We start from the raw sequence: 16,529 nt of genomic DNA, 5'->3' as shown, positions 1-16,529 counted from the left end.
AAAGGGCCTCTGCGCTGAAAATGCTATCTCATAAACAACAACCCTTTTTATTCCTTTGCAAGTGTACAGAGATTAGTTGACCCAGCCATAGGAGAGCTAGAGTCATATGTTGACAACGGAGAAGTCCTCGACTCCTCGTATCTGCAGGCAGCCACTGGGACAGCGTGAAATATGAGATTTTCTGGCTGGCCAGAAATTACTGGGGTACTACTCCAGTTATGGCAGAAAGGGTTGATCATGAAAGAATCTCTTGACGCTCCGCTTGCCCTTCGCCCACCTCTCGACTCGAAAAGAGCTCGCCGATGAATGGCCACAGGCAAATGTCAATATGTAGAACAAGCTTGGACTTCATGACTACGAGCGGAGCTAACGCTTTAGACCCGGCTGTAGGTTTGACAAACTGCATTCTTATACCTTGTTCAGCTGAACTTGCATATGTACAGGCAGCCACTGGTGGCGACGGTAATTCCCTGACATTATGGCCATTCTGATGAACAGGCGGCTGTTGAGCTATTCCCACATCCATGCTTATCCAATCTGCAGCATTCCCGGAGTGGCCGAGTTGTCTGACAAATGACAGGAGACACATGTTGACTCGATGCAGATAAGAGAATGTGTCTCAGCTGATGCTAGGAGACACACCATGATGAAAGAAGGTGAACCATAGCGATTAAAATCCTATCTAATCTGTTCAGCCAGCCACACTATTATGAACATCCTTGTATTAATGCCAATCAAAATATGCCCGACCATTACTGCGTATCCCATGTAGAGATAGATCCTGAATTATCAATTGAAGGTCCATCTTATTTAAGGGAATCAAGTATCAAAACCATCTCAACTATCTGTTTCTCTTAGTCTGCTCTGTATTTGCCATCTGCTCTCAATCCTCAACTTCTCGTGTTTTCGCTTCCCAGCTGCTGCGCTGATTATTCTTGCTTGATATTCGACAGCCCGACACAATGGCAATTGATCAAGGCCAGAAGAAGACTAATCCTAGTCCTTATGACCAAGTCATTGTTATGAGCCAGAGATTTATCAATGCCTCTTTTGCAAGAATGTGGCAAGAGGCGCCGTACGATGACCCCCTCAAGCTGTTTGAACGTACCGGTCCTCGCACACAAGACATGGTCAAAGTTACCTTTGAGCCCCCTCAGATCTTTATTCCTGCCTTCGACAGGGATTACCCTGGTCAGGTATATCTCCGGATGAAAGTTTTACGCGGCAGGATCTATCTCTATTCAAATTCGACAAACCAATACCCGGATCCTTTTGACATGGATGGATGGGACCTATATTTCAAGATGAGAATCAGTAAGCATCCTATCCGCAGTAGTTACATTATCAGCCCTCTTTTCTGCGAATTATTTCCGGCTTATGATGTCTGATGAGCGAGCTAGGGCACAAGAATAGCAATCGTAACGACGCTAAGTATAGAGACTACCAAAATCAGTCAGGGTTTACGGGCGCTATTTTCGAACTGACCCAGCTATATATGGGTCTATCTGGTAAGTGGTACGCCACTATTTGAGATTCCTTCAGCATTTAATGGCCGATCCCCAACCTCGACCGCCTACACTGAGCTAAGTTGATCGGGGAAACCGTGAACAGATCCGTCAAATCCGGACGAGGCATTCGACGACAGGAAGAGCACGTATGCCGCCACGGTCCTTACTCAAAATGCTAAAGAAAATCTCAAAAAGGTCATGGCGGACTGGGTGAAGAGTGCTGGGCTTGAGAAACCCAGAGTTAATCTTCTCGGATACGTCTTTACAAGCCAACAACCCCAAACCTGTGAGTAGCGATCCAGACGATCCCAGGATTTGAGTCTACTGGTTGACCTCTCTAATGACAGTGCCTGGGGCGGAAAGCTCGCTTGTTCCAAAAATAATAGACTACAATGTCTATCCCTGGAGAGGACCTGACGGCTCCGAAACGGAAAGGGATGGGATTGATGAGAATGCTTTGTGCATACTGGTCACAACAGGATCTCACCAGGCACCATATCCTCCTGGAATCAACTACTCCGGTCCATTTGTTGAAAGAGGAGCAACTCTCTGTATCAATGCGAACTGCTTCTGGGAAGACTGGATCCTTCGAGACTTCCAAACAGTTGCCAGAGACACTGAGATTATTGTCGATAGGCCACCACTGTCCATGGGAGTACCCGGTAAATGGAACATTGGTGTCAAATATCATTTTGGATCCAAAGAGACTCCAAGCAGCTTCCGCTTTCAACGCCATGTTACAAATGGAAGGACCAGCTGGGCATGGGCAGGGAAATTGCATAAAACTCGGAGCAACACTGTGAACCTTAAACTTGGGGGCGGGAAGCTATATCCTATGGTGATTGACGAAACTTGTGTGTTCCGTACCCTAAGCCTTCTGCCGAGAAGTAGACATGCATGCTAACCCTTGAATTATCGAAGCACAATCGTGGATTACCATTGAGCCCGACAGTGGCGATGAGCGCATGTTCTCAATCAAGGGACGACACGTCTTCTACCATGCATTGCTCTGGAACAAGGACAAGAAATATTCGTAAGTGCAAACTTTTCTCCCTTGCTCTTTTCCTCGATGCAAGCAAGAGTATTTCCCGCGGATTCTACTGACTGGCCGAATGTACAGGCAATGGGTTACGCTCATTGCAGACTGGCATATCAATTTCAAACTCCAGGCCATCAACGACGGAGGCCTAGAAATCGCCCCTCAGTTGAGGGACAGATCCTGGCTCACAATTCAAACCAAGAAAGGGACCATCATTCGTACCAATGAAGGCTACCTCAAGAACAAGGCCACAACAATGGAGAGCGAGTTGCGCAAGCGTCTGGAACACGCAGTGTCCCAAATTTCTAAGAAGCTCAACCAGGCTTTCCAGGTGCAACACAAGTTTATTATGCCAGCATCAGGAGTGTTCGCAATGAGGTACCCCAAGTTCAACAACCGCGGAGATCTTCTGGTTGAACTCGAATATCTCGAGTAAGTCTGCCATCCATTGCACAGTGATGCTCTTTTGGGAAGATGCTACTTCCTGTGACCATAATAAAGACGTCTATCGCTAAGTTCCTTACAGCTTCAGTGCACCAAACTCGAGGGCTGTTGTCCCCACGGAACATGTGGTGGATAATACACAGGAATCTGACCACTTTCCTTTCCACAAAATTCCGTCCATCTCACAGGATTATCCTTCACGCCAGCCAGTTGACCATGACCATCACTGTCTGACCAGAGAGCATTTTCAAGATGATGTATACGACGAGTATCATATTGACGAAGATGAGTTCCATGGGGATCACCACTACCATCCAGGCGAGCATGACGATGAACATGAGGACCATCGACCTGATTCGTTCAAGCATACTGAGCGTAATTGGCCTGAACCAGGCGACTCTCCTTTTCATTCTGACAATGAGCCTGACAGTCATAAGCCCCCAGACAAGAAGACTGATGGTCATACCCCAGATGAGCGCGCTGATCCAGATGACCATTCTAGGCCACACCGTCGCCCACAACCAGGCCGTACAGGGCATAAAGATTATGCAAATGATGATGACGATTATTATTGATCTTTTATAACCACCCAACAGGAATAGCTGAAGCTATAGTGACTAATGAGTCCTGGCTTTTGACACTGTTGGCACCGTCACATGCAATGTAAGAGCAGGGAACCTAATTTGCTTATTATGTTATTCCATATCTCAATGTATAGGACCATAGGAGTAGCAAGGAAAGTCTTCTAGTACTAGTATAATCTTTTTTTTTCCCCTTTCATGAACACCATGTTTGCCTCGCTGTGCGACATAGGCTCTAAACTTCACAATAACTCTGGAGATATCTTCGCGATATTCAGACTGTCCAATTCGAGATAGTTTTACTAGAGTTAACTTCTTATTGAAACTATCTGGATCAGGCACTCAAATTGGAGCCAAGCAAACAGATTTAACTATGCTCCACGTCCACGAATTGAGTGGTATAGTGGTCTTCTTCTGCTCTGTGCTAGAGATATATTAATGGGACTGATGGCCAATTGGCCGTAGGAAAGCATAGACTAAGATAAGCAAGGCTAAGCAACAAGTTAAGGAAATCAACGTAAAGCAATGCATACGGAAGACGAAAGGGGGATGGATTATGGAGGGAAACTGGGGAGAATTATGATGAAATCTCGCATACTAGAACAACGAGACGCAATATTGTATGAGGGCTTCCAGGACTTTTCAATCTACTTTGCATTTTTCCTTAATCTGACATTAGAAAACGCTCAACCATGGGTGTTATCGACACTGAGTCCGAGGCGGTCAACCGGCCTCAAAGACTTCTCGCAACTGTCGTCAATTCTCTTGCCATTGAATGCCCTATGCGGCGATTTCAATACAATCCTGAATCTATTACACAGCTGCAGACAGTGAAAGCATCCCGGATCATCCAGTCCGACTCACTCCAAGCCGATAGATAACTAACCACATTCTCTGGCTTTACCCACAGTCCCAAGCACTCTGTTCCATCGCCATCCTCACACGATGCACGACCAACGAACAGCCCCTCGCCGGCCGCCGAGGCAAGTAGCCAGTCGACCTATCGAGAGATGCTTTCACAGCTCTGCCTTTTCGAATACATCCGCTGCTCGTGTTCCACTCTGGATAAAGAGCGGGTCGTTGTTGCCCCCCCAACCAAGGCCTCTACCGGTAGGATGCTCGCTGTCATCATAATGGTCTCCGAATAATCCAGCAAGATCTCCAGCGGCTAAAGCCACTTCCTGTTCTTCTTCGTGACAACCGTTTTGGATCTCATCGTGGTTGAAAACCTTTTTGATCCATTTCATGGCCCAAGTAGTGCCAGCAAAAAGAGTGCCACCATGGCCCAGTCCCGTCCATTTCACCAGGAAGACAGAGGTCCCATGTTCACAAAACTTTTCCTTCAGTGCTTTTGTGTCTTTATACGGAGCTGTAATGATGTCCGCTGTGCCCTGATAGATATAAAGAGGAAACTTGGGTGCCGTCTCGTCCGTGATACGGTTTCCCATAACGCCAATTTCCGTAAGATTCGACTCGAACCTCGTCAGGAATTCGTCCCCGCTTTCGAACCAATTGTTGATATTGGCCCAAGTAGGGATCTTCGGGGGTTTATCCTCAGGCTCGCTGCAACGCTGACGAGCCCCGAGGAATTTCTCACGGTGTTCAACTTTCAGATCTCCATCCATCCAGTTATTGATGTCATCAATGGCATTCATCACACCGAGCATGGCCCAAACATTCAACGTCGAAAGGATTCCATTGACATTTTTGTACGTTTTCATGATATTCGGTGGAGGTCCGCCGATCGCAGCTCCGATTATATTAACGTCCATTGCGTAGTCATGATGGAACTCAACAGCCCATTCCGACGCATATCCGCCGCCGGAGTAGCCAAACAAGACAGACTCCGCGTCCTTGTCGATACCCGTAATATCTCCGGATCGCATCGCAGCGCGGATCGAATCCAGGGTCTGATAGGCGCTCTGGGGGCCTACAGTAAATGCGGCGTTGGATCCTTCATAGTCGGGGATATTCAGAACCGGCGATCCGGCGTCGGCCAGAGCCTCGGCGACAAAGATCATTTGGTTAAGAGACCACCCAGCCGCAGCCTTATTAGCACCTTTCTGCAACCCGTAGGAGGGAGAGCAGTTGATGTCGGGCGCATCGTAAGCAATCTGGTAGGACAGGATCCGGCTGGTGTTGGCTCCTTCCGGGACGATAATCGTTGTGACAGATGTGGCCTTCTCTTCGTGCAGGTTCTGCGTTACGTAGAGTAGTTGGAAGGCCTCGAACTCGATATCACCACCTGGTAAGACAGGCAGATCGATAGTTACCTTGCGATAATCGAGAACTGTGCCTACGTCCTCGTCGGTCCAGTTGGAGGCTTTTGGTGTGTAGAAGCTATCTCGCGATGGGAGTTCGGGAACATCTTCTGATGCAAGGGCAGGAGGCCCAAGCACCAGGATTGCGAAACACCATGTCAAGCTCCTCATAATGTCCGAGTTCAAAAGTGTGGGAGGTAGCTCTTCTTCGAGAACCGGCTATTGGGGCACGTACCTCTATTTAAATCATCCACCCGAGCTTGGAACTCATAGCTGGAACCAGAAGTGAGGGTTAAATTCTCCAACACGGTGGATCTCAGGTAAAGGTCTCGTGCATAGTCAGCTCTCGAACCAGTTCTTAGGATGTGGCCCCTTGTTATTACTGCTACATTTTTGAGACACGGGTTTCCGGCCGAACGCGAAATAGACTGCCTCCATATATGCAAAGGCGTGCAGAGCCAATGATATGCAAAGCAGCGTCGCACCAGCTGTCTGTACGACATAGATCCAATTGCGTGGTAGCCTATAGGAGGTGAATGTTTATCCTTCCTGGCATTCGAACAAGGAATGCAGGCATTCCGAGTCCACCCAGGATACCACATTCAATAGACTCCGGGGATAGCGTTCCAGATGAGGACCGACATACATATCTCCGCATTCAGGTCTTGACACAGTCGTATTGCAGAGCCCAACAAAGCAGAAGCTTCCTCTTTGTAGTCAAATATATAATTCTAATCCGGTGAGAGACAGGTTTGGAGTCATTGCTCACATCTACGAGAGAAAAATAGTGACAATTCCTTGGTGTTCTTTTCTTTACTCTTGTTGAGGCTCGCTCAGCTCAGAAGACTATTTATCAAGTGGGTTTAGCTGGAATAATGGCTAGTTGATCACAGCTATTGAGAGGAATCTTCGAGTTTAATCTCAACAGCTTCTTCAGAATTTAACCCCAGTATAACTTACTGGAGCGGTACTACAGTAGTGGGGGTGCGAAAGTATTTGACCCTCTGGAGAAATAACCTGGGGTCAAAGGCTCTTGAAATCCCACCTTCCCCCACCCCCCAAAAACAACAACACTGTAGCCAAAGAGCGCAGCATTCCTGACCAGGTTGGCACAGAAATATATGAGCGCCATTAGTCACCTTATTTCCTTAATTACAGGGCCATATGACTGTGACCGGCCCTGCAAGCACCCTAGCGACTGAATTAGTCACAGAAAGCTGTGGAAGCAGTATTTGTTGCTAGGAATATATGCAGAGATACACTCTTAAACTTCCAAATATGAGATATGTGCTAATTACGAGTCGCCCCATGCCGAACCAAATGTAAGGGGTGGCGCCCACATACAGAGATGGGAATTACAGGTTGCGTGCCCCTTGGTCCACCAAGTTTTCACTATGTTGTATGTAAAAGCCTTAGTGTATTTCGATCTGACTACAGGTGACTATGGTAGTATATAAATACTGCTACTGCTACTATTACTGTTAAGTTTGACAGAAATTTGGAGGCCAAGCTATAAATTGCCTCTGAGAGTGCCAATAGTTATATGTATCCGTGTAGTCGTCTCATGATCCTCTGGATGCCTCTGTGCGTATTTGAGAAAGGTCAAGGTACAGTGTATACGAATACAGCAGAAACTGTTTCACAGCGGAAGAAAGCCATCCCTCTCTGGGAAAATGCAGCATTAGTCGTAGCTCCTTCTATCCCATTTCGACAATACAGTATATGCTTCACCAACATTGCGCAGAGTACCATACAGGAGCAGAATCAAAGCCAAGTCAGTAAAATAAGCAGGTATAGACATCACCACTTTTGGATATTCTCCTTCATAAGGTCTAATAGTTGCTTTTCAGAGTTCTGTCTGTTCAGTCACCCTGATCATCATATGGGCTGCAATGCGCTTTTCTAATAGCCATGAGTCCACTGACTGCTTAGAAGGAGGTTCATTTCACCCCACATAACGCGCGACTGCTTGTTATATTAAGCCGCTATTCTTAGAGATAGCCCTGCTCTTAGTAGTAGGAGATAATTAGTACTTTTGTCGCGCAAGCTTTTGTGGGACCTAAGGATAGAAAAGAGCTCTGGTAAAAATACATCTACTCCTTTACTTCTGCGGAAGATACTCCCTTACTGAAGTAATACTATTGCTCTAACTAATGATCCATAATTATCATCAGCCTTATGATGATCGTCCCAAGACAACACCTGGTGGAGGTTAGGATGTGTGTCGGGTAGTGTGGTGGGAGATAATGGTGAGCAAATACGTCGAGGCCAACGAGCCCAAGACGCAGATCTACCATGCCGTCCAGCCGTACAAGACCGAAGAGCTGGTGATCGTTGAAAAGTCGGTACCCTACATTTCAATCGGGGTAATTGTGAGGTTTTCTGACTATCTTTGCTTAGGTACACCGATACCGAGAACCTCAAGGCGCATGCCTCCACCCCGGAGTTCAAGGCCTTTTCGAAGGCCATTGGACCTTGTCTTGTGCAGCCTCCGCAGATGCAGAGGGGTGGGTTTGTTGCTGGGTTCGCGGGTAGATCGAAGCTTTGGGTTACTTAGATTGGGATGGTGAAGGTGTTGATGTTTGTCAAGTCAATCTGCGAATAGACCTGGTATATACATCCTGCGCTTGACCGTGTACAGGTAGAGATAGACATGGGAAGGAGATCTAGGATCTTCACTGCGACTAACAACTACTCCAACGGGCTTGCACAGTCACCCAAGTTCTCTTTCATAAAAAACCTGCGTTGATTCACCTTCCTAAGGCTGATGAAATTCAGATATAGAATCCAAGTAGTAGCTTGTAACTGCATCACACCCTCCAATTCAGTCCTCCTCTACGTGCACCAGGACACCGTCCGGATACTTGGCCCGCTGTATATCCTCAGCCTCCACATCATCCGCCGCCTCGAGACTATCATAAGAAACGGTGAGTATATGGGTAAGCCGGTAACACGAGCCTCAATCCACTTACGTTACCTCGAGAATAGGAGGCGTATGATGGCTAGCATTGATTGGCTTCCTGATGGTGACGTTCTTATCACGGAAGATCTGTTCCACACTGTTGAGGCGTTAGCATCGACTCTGTTCTCGTAGGCTTGTATAGGGGGATAAACCCACGTCGTTTCATCGTCGTTCTGGGCAAAGTCCTCCCATGCCCTTTCGGTTTCGAAGCGGATGCTTGCGGTCTTTCCGGTTACTGTCAGTCGGGGCCGCCGGAGGTCAGTCATCAACTTACCAAGTTATGCATTTCGCTTCAGTTAAGGATGACTTGTGAATTGTTGAATGTTAGTTGGAGCAAGGAGATTGTCAACAGGCTGAGCACGATCCACGGCAGGGGCGAAACTGTTCTATATAACAAGAGGCATGTTAGGGCAGTTGAATACATCATCGGTCGTCATCAATCCGTGTATATGGAATCTGAGTTGTTGAAGCTAAGAATAGAGTTCCATGATTTCGTGGGCCGGAAACCAAGTCCCTCCAAGCCGCACAACCCATAAAACAGTACCCCTCTCGCAAATGCAGTGAAGTCAAGGTTATTCGAGCCCCGCTGAATCGCTGGCTGAATGCGAATTAGTTGCTTCCCGCGCAAGAGCTTTCATTTCTAACCCACTCTCTCCCTCCGCCGTTGAACGCTGTCCGGTGTGAGGGTGATGACTATAATCACTAACAAGAGTGGTAATTATGTTCGTGCGGGGCTTGTGCGGTCGACCTTGCGCGAGACAATAAAGTCTAAGTTCGATCAAAGCTAGATCGAATACACCAATCATCTTCTCCACCTGTAAATTCTCTGATTGGCTGTTGTGTTTCAGGTTCGACACTACAAGATACACTGTAGGGCCACGGCCATGGCTTCTGCATTGATTAAGCACTCGTAGAACAAGTCTCTACCTTTCAATGAAAGTCAGTGAACTGGAAAGGCTCGGTTCAAGGGATATCCTACAACACTAAGCAAAACTATGTGGGGCCGTTTATATCAGCGGCTGTGGCAACTGACATTATTCCACTGCCTTCAAAACATCCTAGCAATTGGTCCAAGTAGAAGCAGTAGATAGTTACAGCATTCGCATTTTTATAATTATTGCCATGAGCGATTTCTAACGAGTACCTTCCATGCCAAGTACTGTACCACGTTTGGTGGAACCGCTCTGTCGCAAATTTCCATTGAGCGTAGAGAACCTGTATCCCGCCTCCTGCTAGTCTTCTGGAATGCGGATACAGAGGATACTGTCCATATCGGGTACCCATGCTTTTAGAATAGAGAGTGCCAGGGGAGCGCTCCAATTGAGCTTGCTAGAGGCATAAAAGCTAATGAAATCTGTGTACCCATGCCGTTTCCCGGATTTATTCGACCATAGAAATGCTTTGATTATACCGGTCCTCTTCGTTTCGTCCTCAGTTATGTAGTGATCCCTTGTTGTAAGATGAACGTGGCTACTGTTCCATGGTAGAACGGTTGTAAGCAATTTACCACGTAATACTTCCCAGCTATCATCTGCTGTATCATCGTCCAATTATGATGATATCTGGAAACTAAAGGTTAACAACATTGGGTAATTCTTTCGAGGGCCGCTGACCCTTTTTGGTGGGGTTGACCGGCTTGGCGGAATCAAGTTTATTTGGCTGAATTTTCCGAGCAGTTGCGGCCAAGTACGCCTGCTCCGGGCTGGAATCTGGGAGTGATCAGGACTTGCTCCTGATTACGCCTGGACTGCTCCGTGAGCGATCCGAGAGCAATCAGCACACGCACCGGGCGTGCCCATGCCACGATTCCCGGCTGATCCCAGAGCGAAAAGCGGCACTGACCTAAGCCTATTCTGGAAATGGAAAGTCGATGCCGTTTCGCAGAAATCCTGTTCAATAGTTGGACTCAATTGGCAGCTCAAGAGCTCATACCACGCTGGTGACTTTGATGGGAGAATCCACGGTCCGCAGTCATCACCTTGGGCTAAGTGGAATCTTTCAGGCGATAGATGCTTGCTTATTGGAGTGTGTTACATTGTTACCTTGCATTCGTCACATACATGATGTCACTCTCAGATGTCCCTATCATAGCCATAGCTGTATCGGAAGGTATACGAGGATATATCAGCATGTGTTCACCTTGTCTGTGTTGAGGAAGACAAGGATTAGTCTAGTCATAAGTTGATCCACTATTGTCTCACTTCCTCTCAACAATCGTTACCAATCCTTCCTTGGCCAACAGGTTTATATATCCTATCTAGTAGATCTTGGCTGGGTGGGTGCCTCCGTCTATCCTTCGCGCTGGAACTAGCCTTGAGATGCCAACACAATACCACGTATAATGTACTCATTTGCGTGAGTAGAGGATGGTCAAACCATGATTATCCATCAGGTGGATTCGGGAGTATTTTCTGTGCGATCAATTGTCAGATAGAGATTTTTTCACCGTCGTCAACATGGAGGTTGCCATTTTCCATTGATTCGCGTATATTGTTACTGCGGAAATCGGAATATTTGCAAAGATGACCAACTGGATCTATGAAGCGAGTGACACTCTTTCCGGTCAGACAAAGGTTGACACCGCTGTTTCCAATCTTATGGGACTTTCAGGCAACTATCGCCAATATAACCAACCGTTGCTATCCTACTTTGAGGAGGAAATAAAGAATATCGCAAAAAATATCCTGGATGTCTCGGAGGACGAGGAAGATTGTGCATTGCTGATTGCAAGAAATTGGCACCGGCAAGCAACCGAGTGCGATGGGACCTTGCACTATCAACGCTATATTGAAGCTTGTCCACCGATCGTATCAGCTTTCGATCAGCTGTGCCTTGATATGCCCAGAGTCGACGATCTTCTAAACTATGGAATGGCGATCTGTGGCGAAGAACATTTCCAGGAAGGCATTTGTCAAGGTGGCATCCGCGCAGCTGAGGCCGGCAGAGAAGAGCAGATGTGGATCCTGCTCTGGTGTGAAATCTTGAGAAACTGCCCTGGGCCTGTTCTGTTTAACCCACTTGCTAGTTTATCATTCAGTTCTTTTGATTTCCATTTGGATGAAATTCCGCGCTATTTATTCCGGACATTTGACCCGAAAAGCTCTGGAAAGAACAATGGCGATGTGGTTGCTTCGCCAGCGAGTGAAAACAGGACCATCAACAGCAAAATCGACATTTTGTCTCTAGAAGATGACTTCGCAACAACCGTTGTGGACTGGCACTTGAACCCGTGGAAGTGTAGAGATGATAGAAGTCAGAACCCTGACAACTTCATGTCATGGACATCTTCTCTTCTATACGCCATCCAATATGCACTCTACAGACGCCATCGTTACGGCTGCACTTCGGAAGATATCAAGATATGTGTGATTGATACAGAGAAGTTCTCACGGGGTCAATTTGTGCACGCCAAGCGTCTTCTCCAAGCCTATTATCAATTTCTCAGGCAAGCCGATATGCGACATTCCTACGATACCCGTCTTCTGTTGTATATTTATGGAAATGGAGAGTACCTATCCCAAGGCGTGCTCAATCACAAAGGACGATCATGTGTAACATCTCTGGCACGTCTCGAAGAAAATGGACTCTCTTCACTGTATCCCGAATTGGCAGATCCGATGGGCCACAGAAAATGGGCAATTCGAACCATACACCTTCGCCATCTGTGGGAAGACCAACACGTAACAACCTATGAAGAGATACAAATGGCCCTTTCGCTTGCGAAAAGCTGTTTCCGGAACATAAAAGAGTTGGATATTGCCACCATGATCCTGACTTTTAAGCACCGTGAGCTTAGGCGTGCAGCTTCTGGCAAGTTTTCAACCTCATGCACGCTATACAGTGCTGACCAATTGCTATAGAGGAAACTGAAGACTGTCATTATTTTCGGAACAATGTGCCTGAATGGGGACGAAAACCACAAGAAGTCCGGCAATACCTTGATGCTTGGCAAATAATTCAAACGAATTTCCAGATTTCCAACGAGCAAACAGCAGAGAAATATAATAATTTAGGTAACCTTACAAGTCCATCACATGAGATAATTCAGGCACTCGTGGGATGCTTTGTTGTTGCCCGGAGTGAAAAATTCTAGATAATATAATAACTAACTAGGCTATATGAAAGACTACAGGCCTAGAAATAATAGAAATTCTAATAATAACTATTAATCAGAATCTAGGAAGTAGAAATACTCCTATTCCCTGTTACGACACCCACACAGCCGCACTAGCAGGGCAGGTATGACAGGCAGAGGACATCACTAAATAATTATTTTATATATTATATAACTACTACCCTAAGAATAGGATTCCTACTGTTGCGACGATATGCTCATTGAGCATGCCGGCCACACATGGAATTCCTGATCGTAGCGTCGTTTGGATGATCAGGCGTGAGGGCAATACTAGTCACCTGCACAATAATCTGAATACCCTCGGTGTGAAACCTCTCCTGCAGCGCGATAGAGTAGTACTGATGCTCTGGGTCCTGAGGTAGTGCACGTTCCGGGGAAAAGAAACTGGCGGGTGGGTGGTGGATTACGTTAAAAATTTTCTACCTGAAGTCGCGCCCCTGTTCCAGAAGAACATTAGCAAGCATTCCATCACCATCTACATGGCTTTAGTGCGGGAGGTTGGGCGGCGGGCTTCGGTCTGTCAACACGTTTACCCCTCAACGGGGTTTCCAGGGGTATTGGCTGCTGAATCTGGAGTTGGGAGCTGCTTTAGCCTTTAGGAGTCACTTTTCCCTTCATCCTAAAAATTATATTAACTATATTATACTATCTCTAAGCTGCGTGTCAATAAAGAAAGGAATCATATGGGAGCAGTAAACTGCTTGAAGCACGGTTTAATGTGCAGTGGCGTCCGTCTATGGGGTTATACATGGAAGACTGAGAGGAGATTCAAACCTTGACCATGAGCTTCCATCCGGTGATCCACCCTCTAAGTAAGATAAAGAGACAGCCGGAAAAGATGGTGAAGACCCCACCAAATACCCAAGTTCTCGTCCAATGCAGATCAGTAGCATCTGCTCCCAGAACCGCACCCGACCCAGGTCCACCCAGGAGCGCACTGCTTGAGGTGATGCCAAAGGCCATGCCAAGTCTCGTCCCGATCTTCGACTTGTCCTTTGTCAACGCAGCAAGACAGACGGGCGGTAACGCGATAAAGACGCCCGAGAAGAAACCGAAAAACGCGGCGACGACGACTACACCGGCGGCACTTTTCACTGCCAGCGTGCAGAAGATCAAGATGCTGCAGACCAGGGCTCCTGGACCGATCAGGTTGAAAGGACCAGTCTTGTCGGAGATCGCATTGGGGACTGTTCGACCGAAGACCGAGGCCGCATTAAGAATCGGGATGACGTAGAATGATAAGCTCCGGTTGGTATAGCCATGGACTTCACCGTAGAAGGAGATATAGAACAACATGACATACAGACCGGTAAAGCCCGTGATCGCACCGAAGACGAACAGGAGATAGGGCCGATCCCTGAAGGCGGTGGTGTCAATCAAGGCTCTGGCTTTGGGAGGCCTGATGCGCTGTCTCATCACCAGGTTGGGGACGAGTAAGGTGGCTAGAGTGATAAACCCAATGACTCGAGTAGACCAGCCAAAGCCAATCCGGTCAATAAGTCGGTAAAAGACGATCGGATAGATGATACCACCCATCGAACTGCCTGCAGCAGCCAAACCCACGGCCAGACCGAGTCTCCTACGGAAATAGGTGGGGAGGAGGGCTATTGCTGGGATAAAGAGTAGTCCACCGCCGATTCCGATGCAGAATCCCTGGGCCAGCACAACTTCCCAATAGGCTTTGCATATACTGAGCATCATATAGCCAAAGATGATGAGGAAAGAGCCGACAGCGAGAAGGGTTCGGAGATATCCTGGTCAAATATCGGACCTGAGATGGCTCCGACAAAAAGGAGTAGGAAAGCTTGAATGGATCCAATCCATGCAATGTTTGAGGAAGACTGCGTGAACAATCGACCCCCTTCGTAGTATGTCTGGAAAACTGTTGGATGTAGTCAGCGAATGCACTTGGGTGGGAATCGGCCATGGATCGGTGCGCCGGCATGGGCGTAAAGTCACAGCTGGAAGAAAGTGAATTACTTACTCCCAAAAGTATTCAAATTGCCCCTTCGGATCATGATTAGCTTGGTTCTGCAACCCAAGTGCTGGATCGAGATGCAACATACCATGTGTTAAAGAACAGGGAGAATCCACCAGCGACTTGAAGCCAGGCCACAAGTCCACCATCTGGTACTTCAAACATTGGCGGCTTGACAGGAGCAGGCGGTGTCGCATCGTTCGGTGGCTCTTGTCCTGAAGACTGTTCAAGATCGCCAGAGATTCCAATTGGTGGCACTGTAACCTGATTGTCCGCATCGCCTGTCGGGCCGTTCTGGTCACGCCCAAGCTTTTCCTCAGTGCTTGTTTCTCTTCGAACTTGCGTCATATTTTGCGTTGCCACATTTTCAGCGTCGTGGTTATTGGATGAAGCTGGGCATTGATAGAAGAAAAACAATGAGTTCCAAGACTCAAAGGATCGCGCATTACACTTTACATCATACCTATACAAATAAACTTCTGAGAAACCGGGGAAGCAGTTAACCCCGAGAGTCTGCAATGTCCGACGTCCAGTGCCCAGGAATTTGCAAAGATTCTCGTCTGGTATTGGACCCGCTTTCTAGATAGACTACAAACCATTCTCCATACTACTACAGTACTTTGTTGAATGATATGACAGGGGTACTCCCTACCTTAACTAGTTAGCGTATCTCCCAAGCTGGCGGCGCACCCAATCGAAGGGCGTAGCTCCCATACAAGCCTCTACTAGTCCCCTACCCACAATTTCTCGTCAGAATTCTATGGGTTTTCCCCACCCCTCCCAAATTTTGGGACCCCGCCGAGCATTTTGCTAACAGAACCCTAAGCATTGACTTCCTATCTGTGGGAGGGGGTCTTGATAGATTAGGCATAGAATCTTCAAGAGGGTGAACACCAGCCTGAATTAACCCTGGAGGATAACTGAATAGGGCAGCCAACCGCCTAGAATATAGTGAGGTAGAGCCTGGTGACCACTGTCATACTTTTTGCTGTTGTATGTTTTTTTGATTGGGGTCTAGGTATACTCAAGGAGGATTGTAATGATATCCGGGAACCGTTGAGGGCCAGGTGACGGGGGCTGTACCCATTACCCTCGACCGTGTCCGTCACTAGGAAGGTTCTTTTGGCAGAAAAACCAAGGACCGGATGGAAATACACGTCTCTATTTTCTTTGCAATTTTAGCGCCTAAAAAAATGATCATAGATGGCAGCAGATATTCTGCGTGGTTTTTCAACTCGGTTTAGCTTTCTGATAAGAGTAAAAGTCACACTGCGGATTTAACTGCAGAACAGCAACGGCAATCGATCCCAACGAACTGCCGAGAGTTAGGAAGGTTCAAACTTTCTAGCGAATACAGGAATGGCTCTTTTCGTGGAAACGCCGGCTAAATGTGAATCACCCCGCAAATCCTGCAGAACCTGCATATCTCAGGAAGCTTCTTCAGAAGCGCGGGGTTGAAAAATGCATGTGCAGAACTTTACCCATGCGGGCCAGCGGGCCGTAAGCCGCTAGTATAGGTAAAATTCATGTATTCAAGTAGAAACTATAGTATTGTGCGGACTCTTGAATGATGGTTCTCCACTAGTTTGTTTAAGTCCAGTGTTAGTATAGCCTCTAATTG

The 16,529-nt window shown here is 47.2% G+C and overlaps 6 protein-coding genes across 6 annotated transcripts; 3 read left to right on the top strand and 3 right to left on the bottom strand.

The window, feature by feature from the left end:
- Positions 1-962: 962 nt before the first annotated feature.
- On the top strand, positions 963-3,566 carry Aud_004401 (uncharacterized protein; the record flags this gene model as incomplete). The annotated part of the gene is made up of 7 exons (XM_043289341.1): positions 963-1,314; positions 1,401-1,508; positions 1,612-1,794; positions 1,856-2,362; positions 2,430-2,541; positions 2,629-2,979; positions 3,074-3,566. The coding sequence occupies 7 exons, from the start codon at positions 963-965 to the stop codon at positions 3,564-3,566; spliced, it is 2,106 nt and encodes a 701-aa protein (XP_043145276.1).
- A 1,022-nt stretch (positions 3,567-4,588) lies between these two features.
- Positions 4,589-6,004, bottom strand: Aud_004400 (putative lipase; the record flags this gene model as incomplete). The annotated part of the gene is made up of 1 exon (XM_043289340.1): positions 4,589-6,004. The coding sequence occupies one exon, from the start codon at positions 6,002-6,004 to the stop codon at positions 4,589-4,591; it is 1,416 nt and encodes a 471-aa protein (XP_043145275.1).
- Positions 6,005-8,079: 2,075 nt separating this feature from the next.
- Positions 8,080-8,390, top strand: Aud_004399 (putative quinol monooxygenase; the record flags this gene model as incomplete). Its single annotated transcript, XM_043289339.1, has 2 exons — positions 8,080-8,174; positions 8,234-8,390. 2 exons carry the CDS (start codon positions 8,080-8,082, stop codon positions 8,388-8,390), a joined length of 252 nt encoding a protein of 83 aa, XP_043145274.1.
- Positions 8,391-8,657: 267 nt separating this feature from the next.
- Positions 8,658-9,081, bottom strand: Aud_004398 (uncharacterized protein; the record flags this gene model as incomplete). Its single annotated transcript, XM_043289338.1, has 4 exons — positions 8,658-8,745; positions 8,806-8,892; positions 8,952-9,019; positions 9,070-9,081. The coding sequence occupies 4 exons, from the start codon at positions 9,079-9,081 to the stop codon at positions 8,658-8,660; spliced, it is 255 nt and encodes an 84-aa protein (XP_043145273.1).
- Positions 9,082-11,317: 2,236 nt separating this feature from the next.
- On the top strand, positions 11,318-12,655 carry Aud_004397 (uncharacterized protein; the record flags this gene model as incomplete). The annotated part of the gene is made up of 1 exon (XM_043289337.1): positions 11,318-12,655. One exon carries the CDS (start codon positions 11,318-11,320, stop codon positions 12,653-12,655), a length of 1,338 nt encoding a protein of 445 aa, XP_043145272.1.
- Positions 12,656-13,698: 1,043 nt separating this feature from the next.
- Positions 13,699-15,256, bottom strand: Aud_004396 (uncharacterized protein; the record flags this gene model as incomplete). Its single annotated transcript, XM_043289336.1, has 3 exons — positions 13,699-14,684; positions 14,915-14,937; positions 14,997-15,256. The coding sequence occupies 3 exons, from the start codon at positions 15,254-15,256 to the stop codon at positions 13,699-13,701; spliced, it is 1,269 nt and encodes a 422-aa protein (XP_043145271.1).
- Positions 15,257-16,529: the final 1,273 nt, after the last annotated feature.

Source organism: Aspergillus udagawae (genome assembly GCF_001078395.1).
Source record: "Aspergillus udagawae IFM 46973 DNA, scaffold_3, whole genome shotgun sequence".
Lineage (NCBI taxonomy): Eukaryota > Fungi > Ascomycota > Eurotiomycetes > Eurotiales > Aspergillaceae > Aspergillus > Aspergillus udagawae.
Note: the sequence above shows the minus strand (reverse complement) of the source record. Positions and strands in the feature narration are given on the sequence as shown.